This window comes from Oryzias latipes, chromosome 2 (genome assembly GCF_053564925.1).
Source record: "Oryzias latipes strain Hd-rR chromosome 2, Olatipes_Hd-rR_3.1".
Taxonomy (NCBI): Eukaryota; Metazoa; Chordata; class Actinopteri; order Beloniformes; family Adrianichthyidae; genus Oryzias; species Oryzias latipes.
The window spans coordinates 17,505,540-17,513,351 of record NC_136238.1 but is presented as its reverse complement, the minus strand read 5'-3'; the positions used below and the strand labels follow the sequence as shown (position 1 = coordinate 17,513,351).

At 37.6% G+C, this 7,812-nt stretch overlaps 1 protein-coding gene and 1 long non-coding RNA gene across 3 annotated transcripts; one reads left to right on the top strand and one right to left on the bottom strand.

Moving 5' to 3' along the window:
- Nucleotides 1–513: 513 nt before the first annotated feature.
- On the top strand, nucleotides 514–4,537 carry LOC144990202 (uncharacterized). Its single transcript, XR_013654217.1, has 4 exons — nucleotides 514–781; nucleotides 925–1,027; nucleotides 1,531–1,624; nucleotides 2,046–4,537. It is a non-coding gene; the product is annotated as an uncharacterized LOC144990202 (long non-coding RNA).
- LOC110016040 (uncharacterized) lies at nucleotides 4,519–7,571 on the bottom strand. 2 transcript variants are annotated; one of them, XM_078943222.1, is made up of 3 exons: nucleotides 5,668–7,571; nucleotides 5,535–5,587; nucleotides 4,519–5,243 (listed from the first exon to the last, which is right to left on the bottom strand). In XM_078943222.1, the coding sequence occupies exons 1-3, from the start codon at nucleotides 6,366–6,368 to the stop codon at nucleotides 5,092–5,094; spliced, it is 906 nt and encodes a 301-aa protein (XP_078799348.1). In that variant the 5' UTR covers nucleotides 6,369–7,571; the 3' UTR covers nucleotides 4,519–5,091. The 2 variants fall into 2 exon arrangements, with proteins under 2 accessions (XP_078799348.1, XP_078799342.1); XM_078943216.1 differs by having other exon boundaries at nucleotides 5,535–7,224; nucleotides 7,324–7,571.
- Between the last annotated feature and the right edge of the window lie 241 nt (nucleotides 7,572–7,812).

Below are 7,812 nucleotides of genomic sequence, written 5' to 3'. Positions count from 1 at the left end.
TTAAAAATGTGACCATGGATGACACTTGTTTTAAACCACAAATGACAAAACGTGCTTTTGAGAGCGCTTGGTGCTTAAAAATCATTTTGTGAGTCAAACGTGCCAAAACTGTAAAAAAGTATGTTTCTGACTGTTTGGACTTTCAAACTTAAAATGTGACCATGGATGACACTTGTTTTAAACCACAAATGACAAAACGTGCTTTTGAGAGCGCTTGGTGCTTAAAAATCATTTTGTGAGTCAAACGTGCCAAAAGTGTTAAAAAAGTATGTTTCTGACTGTTTGGACTTTCAAACTTAAAAATGTGACCATGGATGACACTTGTTTTAAACCACAAATGACAAAACGTGCTTTTGAGAGCGCTTGGTGCTTAAAAATCATTTTGTGAGTCAAACGTGCCAAAAGTGTAAAAAAGTATGTTTCTGACTGTTTGGACTTTCAAACTTAAAATGTGACCATGGATGACACTTGTTTTAAACCACAAATGACAAAACGTGCTTTTGTACGACGGAGTATTAGGGCCACCAAAAAAAAAAAAAAAAGCCACACACAAAAAAAAAATAAATAAATTTACGAGTTTTTATCTCGTAAATTTAGGAGATAAAAAGTCGTAAATTTATGAGAAAAAAACTCGTAAATTTACGAGATTTTAAGTCGTAAATTTACGACTTAAAAGTCGTAAATTTATGAGAAAAAAACTCGTAAATTTACGAGATTTAAGTCGAAGGAATATCCAGTCCAGCATGTGAACGCCATGTGCAGCAGCAGACCGACTTCTCAGGTAAGCTGAATGTTTATAGAACGTTGCACGCATTTTAAAGCTTTTTTGTAGGATATACGGTTTATTAATGCTTTATTAATTGATGAGTAGCTGCAAATTCTGATCCATGGATCATTTATTAAACGCCCGTTAACTGTTGCTAGAACACACACTGCAGAGCTTCGGCAAGAGGAAGGTGCATTTATCCCCCCTTGTCCCACCCTATTGACCAGCGCTCTCCAAGCCGTGGGCTGCAGGCCGAAACTGGTTCGTATTAACGCATGCCACTCGCGTCACTTTTGATATGTTGCTGCGATACATTTGTTTTGATACTTTGACAAACTAAAACGTTATTGACACGAAAACGACAGCTCAGTATGTACATGCTACCACTTTATTTATTTATTTTGCTTTTTTATTTATTTAAATGAACTCAGCAGTGGCCGTGGCTGAGCTATACTAGTAGTGAATGACTGAGGTTAAGAGAGATGGAGAGAACGGTAAGGCGTCTGTGTCCTCTTAGCGTGATGGACAAAAATTACAAAAATTGCACATGCGCAGCTCAGTAGCAGCGCCAGGCTCATCGCTGTCATCGGATTACCGTAAAACACAAAATATGAACACACATTGAAACATACATTCTAAATCTGCCATAACATATTGAGTAAGGACGCAGGTTCAAATTCCTATTTTGCCAATAGGATGTCTGTGGGCCCATATTGCTTCCAAAGCTTCTAAAAAATGACAAAATATATCGCTGTTTTCTTTAGATGCATGATGGCAGCAGAATCATCAGACCTCCTAAATTTTTTGAGAACTCGAGGTGTCTCAGAAGAAACCATTTCTTTCTTTGAACAACAAAAGGTAAGCTATTGTACGCTTAATGAAGACGAATCTTTTGAATGTTTTATCTAGTTAACATTTTTAAGTTAAGAAAATATGCCTATTGAAATTAAAAATATTTCCATTAGAAGAAAAGACACAAAAGTTGGGAAAGACCTTTGAGAATCTTTCCATAAAGCCTCAGCTTTGCCAATAGGTCCTGTGGATTATAATGAGGGTAACCAGCTGCCAGTTGTCTTCTCTAAGCACATAATTTTTGGTGAAAAGCCCTCTATCATGAAACTGGTGTCTTTTTTTTGGGAGATTGATAACTGCTGTAGAATGGTGAAGCTAATCACAGATTTAAGGAAAGTGACACAAATGCTGATGGAATCCTGAAGTAGCCTTGAAGTCCTCAATTAGTACCTTGACTTTGCTAAATTATTGTCTTTTATTTTCACAGATTGACAGAGAAGTTGTGCTGCTCATGGAGGATGCTCAGCTTGCAGATCATCTACCATCATATGGAGATAGAGTTGCTTTAGTTAACTATTGCAGGCGTCAAACGACATCATCAAAAAGAAAACATGGTCTTTTTGAGAAATTAAGACAAAACCTGAAACTTAGAAGGGAAAGGGACCAGTCCCAAGAAATGCCAGAAACAGTCAACCAGTCAGTAAGTAGATCAAAACAGGTCATGAGAAACATTGAAATTGGATGGATTCACAGTGAAAAAGGAGTTTCAAAGCAAATTAGGACAAAACAAGGAGGAGGAACAAGGAAAGTGAAAGTCAACATTAAAGCAGGTTTTCATGAGATACTAAAAGAAGGAAAGGCACTATTTTTTCCAGAGGGGAAATCTAGCAAAGGGCTGGAATCTGAGTTTGAATTTGATGTTTGGGATTTTGGACAAAATTGCTTCCCCAGAGATGTGTCAATCGAAAACATATATAACTCTGTGAAGCTACCAGTCTTGCGCTTCTACATTGCAACTCAATTTAAAGAACTTGAAAATGATGATATTGATGACAATAGCAAAGATGCAAATAGTTGTGTTGGAGATCCCAGTGATGTTGAATCACTTACTTCAGAGGAAAGTTCTAGTCGAAATTTAAACATGAACACAGATGAGCAGTCACATTATGCAGAACTACATCAAACCTCTATGCAAGATTTGCGCAATGTTTCTACAAGAAGCAGTTTTCACTCTTCTTCGAACCACGAACATTCACAATCAAGCACATTTGAAAATGAAATCCAAAATGTCACATTTTCTGGTGAACCAAGCCATGCAGTTCTAGTGGATCTCACTGAAGTCAATGAATCTCAGACGTCTGACCCTGAAATAATAATAGGTGCACAGCATTCATCAGAGTTTGATTTTACTTCTCTCAGTGACACAATTATCTTTGATCCAGATGACATCTTGCAAAACCCTCAGGCTGTAATACCTGAAGTAACCTTGGTTCTACACCATGCAAACAGCTTCAATGAAATGATTGAGGCTTTTACTGACACAAACATCCTGGACAAAAACTTAAACATCCGACGTTTGCTCCCTGACAATTCAGTTGAAAAAGCAACTGGCTCAGGTGTAGTCAGGGATGTCTACAGTAGTTTTTGGACAGAGTTTTATGAACGGTGCACCCTAGGAACAACTCTGAAAGTTCCTTTCCTCAGGCATGACTTCTGTGCAGCTAAATGGAAAGCAATCGGAAGAATTTTTCTGAAAGGATTTAGAGACTGTCAGTATTTACCAATCCGACTTGCCCCACCATTTTTAGAACAAATGCTGTATGGGGAGGTGTACAGTGATTTAAAAAAAACATTTCTTCAATTTGTAAGCACACAAGAACAGGACATTCTAAGGAATGCATTGCATGATTTTTCATCTGCTGATACTGATGAACTAATGGAAGTCTTGAGCACGTATGAATGCAGAAAAATGGTCACTGCAATTAATATAGCAGGCATTTTGGATGAAATTTCACACAAGGAACTTGTCCAGAAACCCATGTTTGTCATAGACTGCTGGCAAGAGGTCACAAAAGCACATGTGAACCTAAGCCCTGGGGAGTTGACCAAAACATACAAGGACCTCCAACCAACGGCAAAAAAAGTTGTTGCCCTCTTAAACTTCCCTTCTGTGATGACACCAAAACAAACTGAGGTGGCACAACACCTGAAAAGATACATCAGAGAGCTGAATGAAGAAAAGCTTGGCATGTTCTTAAGATTTTGCACTGGCTCAGACGTGTTGTGTAGAAACAATATCAAAGTTGACTTTACCAGTCAAACTACTTACACAAGAAGGCCGATTGCACACACCTGTGGGATGGTCCTGGAACTCTCTGACAGCTATGATCACTTTCCTGACTTTCGGAGTGAATTTAACTCAATTCTCGAGAGCAACATCTGGATAATGGATATTGTGTAATCAAACCTGGTGTTTCAAACAAATCATCCCACATAGCTTTGACAAAAGTAAAGTTACATCTCAGTATTCTGGCAGCTGTAAATTAACGTTTTTGACTGCTTTCAAATATTGTTCTTGAAGTTAAAAACATTAAAATTCAGACTGCTCTCTTGTAATTTTATGTTTATTTTAAAAACATTTCTACTTTTATAGAATTTTACTTTACCTGTTCATACAAGGAAAGAAAGCTTATCAAAACATGTGAGGAAGTTTATTTTTGTTATTTTAAGAGAACCAAAACATCTAATATTACCGCAATCAAAATGTATTGTGTGCCTGCAAAACTCATGACTGCTATATTATGAGTATTTTGTTGTCTCGTTCTGCATCCTGAAGGAGACAAGTACAATCACCTGGGAAGTGTCTTAAAGTTTTGAGAAAAAGCACATGTTCTTCATTTTACATTGTTTGTTATGTAATTTATTTACATGAAAAAGTTCTTGTAAAGTTTAACAATAAAATTGCCTGTGCATACAGCAGGAGAGCTTTGTCTTTTATTGTAAGCGTATGTTTTGTTATCTCTGGGGGTATTCTGCTGAGCTCCTTCTAGCCCCCACAATAATTCAAATTCAAGACTTTCACTTGCTACAGGGCAGCTTACAATTTTTTATACAAAAAAAATACATATATTTAAAATACATTTTTCAACCGTCACCCGGCTCATAACAAAATATTCGAGGTAAAAGAGTTGGCTTTAGGACTTAGTGTAACATTTACTAATCTTTTTAGACAAACAGAACTTTACATCGTTAAACAGAACATTAAATTGCATTGGTGGAACTATTACTTTGTTTTGTTGGATTTAAGTCATATATTTTAAGAATCTGAACCTTAAATATGTCTGACATAAAGACTTAATTAAAGATGATCAAGTATTTCATTTCTTAAGTGGGAATACAGTTCCACAGCACTGTAGGCATCTTCAGGAGCATTCCAGTTGTTTTCAGTCATTAGCAGTATGCAGAGTTCAAAGATCGTTTCATCACAAGGGTATTGTCCTTTTGGTGTGCATTCTTCCTTACACACAGCAATGTCATCTGTGTTCACCAGCTGAAGCTTGTCTTCTGCGCCATAGAGTTGTGGCATGCAGTAGAGAAGGATGGGGCGCCCTCTGAGTAAACTCTGTGAAGGCCTGGTCATTAGCTGGTGCAAATTCCACGTTCTCACAACCTCCCTTAATTCTTCCTGAAAAGACAAAGTAATTTACACATTTTACATTGTTAAATCTGAAAATATTGATAATAATAACCTTTAGATTCAGCTAAAAATGTTTATTTAAAAATGACTTCATGTAATATTAGGAACCTAGTAGAAACATATACAGGAGATATAGCTTCATGTCATGTTTTGTGCTCCAAATTCTTTTGTCAAAATTGTCCGTTTTAGCTCAAACTACTACTCATCTAAAGTGTTATCTAAAACAAGTTGTTGTCAGGGAAAGATGAGAAAAGTGATAAAGATATATCTCATTAATACCTGAATTAAATTGAGGAAGCAGAACTGCACCAGGTTCTTGTCCAAGAGGTCGCCTGTAAAATGACCATCATCTTTAAGGGTTTGAAAAATGTCCATCCAAAACTGAGCACACTGCTTCCGAAGGATCCCCCACCATGATTCAATTCGTTGATTGGCGGTGCTGGAACCATAGATGAAGCTTTGTTGTCCGGCGTGATGGTCTGCATGATGTCTGCGGAGGAACATTTGCATTTCTCTGATATGCGCATTTTCTGTCCCAGGATCAGCTCGCAGGCGCTGAGGGCATCCTCCGACGCGCGTCACTGTGTTGATGTAATAATCAGCAATAACTTTGGGGTCGCTGTTGGTGGTATATGCTTCCATCCACATTACGTGACGACTAAATCCATCGATGCAGCCGTTTATTGCAATCCCATAAGGCTTTAGTTTGTCATAGGAGTCCACATGCCATAATGCGTTCGGACCCCGGCATGTATACTGCCTACGCCGCAGACGGCGTGCCCGACGCAAATCTACCCCTTCAGGATCCAAAATCTTTATCAGAGCTCTAATTGTCTCTTGAGAAACAACAAAACCTCTCTGTAGTGCCCGTTGATGAAGCCATCGATATCCCTGCAGCTGTCCACTTCCAATCATTTCTTCTTCCACGAAAGTCAAGATCTCCTCCAAGTCTGTATGATGCTTCCGCCGGAAGAGGCCCAGTTTTCGACATATTCTTTTCAATGTCCTGATGCTAATAATAATTTGATTTTGAGTTGCCAAAAGGTTAAGAATTTCTTTGTTTGTGAAACCTATCCGAAAATAAAGCTTCACGAAATGATCCACGTCTCTCATCGTCGACCACGGCTCCGATAAACAGACAACTGTGGTGCTTTCTTCTTTAATTTATGACTTTTTATCTGCTAAATTTATGAGATTTTAAGTCGTAAATTTACGACTTTTAAGTCGTAAATTTACGACTTAAAATCTCGTAAATTTACGAGTTTTTTTCTCATAAATTTACGACTTTTTATCTCCTAAATTTACGAGATAAAAACTCGTAAATTTACGACTTTTTATCTCATACATTTACGACTTAAAATCTCATAAATTTACGAGAAAAAAGTCGTAGATTAAGGAAAAAACACCGAAGTTGTCCGTTTATCGGAACCTAGCTTGAAGATGAAGTATGTGGAGCCTTTTGTGAAGCTTCATTTCCGGATTATTATAGGTTTAAAACAAAGAGATTCTGAACCTTTTGGCGACTCAAAATCAGATTATTTTCCGTGTAGCAGTCTTTCCGGGGTTCAGTGTCAGTAAAGCGGAGTTTAATATGTAAAATAAGGAGCTCAGAGACACGTTTGGGTGTAGACAATCGCTGCAGCCTTTATTCTCCTTTTCATTCACATTTTCTGAAGTTCATTTGTCTCATTACGTCATGAACCTGTCATCCCAACACCAATGCGGAAGTAAACAGTGTTACAAACGCCCCCTCCTGCAGATGAAATGTCCCGTTTCAGCATAAAACAATAAAGAGGAATGAAAATAGTGTTTTATATTAGCTTTGGAACGTTGAAAATGCCAAAAAAGTGCTCCTCCTTTTGTGTGACGGAAGCGTCACACAGACGTAGAGTCTTGTCTTTGGTGAAGAAAGGATTCAAGCGAACAGCTGCAGGGACACCGACGACGGCTTCATCGGGCTGCAGAGATCCTGCAAACCAACCATCAATAAATAAAACTTTAATGAATTGTAAATCAAACAAATGACCTTCCAGACATTTGGAACGTTATCAATAAACATTCAGCTCACCTGTTCAACAAAGTTTAGTCGGTCTGCTCTGCTGCTGCACGGCGTTCACCTGCTGCTCTGCATGCTAACTTCCACTGTAATCTCCTAAAATTACGACTTTTTTTCTCCTAAATTTACGAGTTTTTATCTCCTAAATTTACGAGTTTTTATCTCCTAAATTTACGAGATAAAATCTCGTAATTTTACTTTTTTTTTTTTTTTTGGTGGCTCTAATTTTTTTTTTTTTGGTGGCCCTAATACTCCGTCGTACTTTTGAGAGCGCTTGGTGTTAAAAATCATTTTGTGAGTCAAACGTGCCAAAAGTGTTAAAAAAGTATATTTCTGACTGTTTGGACTTTCAAACTTACAATGTGACCATGGATGACACTTGTTTTAAACCACAAATGACAAAACGTGCTTTTGAGAGCGCTTGGTGCTTAAAAATCATTTTGTGAGTCAAATGTGCCAAAAGTGTTAAAAAAGTATATTTCTGACTGTTTGGACTTTCAA

What these genes read in the sequence shown, in the direction of transcription:
- LOC110016040 (XM_078943216.1), bottom strand. Translation starts at nt 6,368, where the DNA reads ATGAGAGACGTGGATCATTTCGTGAAGCTTTATTTTCGGATAGGTTTC. An exon ending in GCTTCCTCAATTTAATTCAG is followed by an intron (nt 5,244 to 5,534) that starts GTATTAATGAGA and finishes TTGTCTTTTCAG; the next exon opens with GAAGAATTAAGGGAGGTTGT.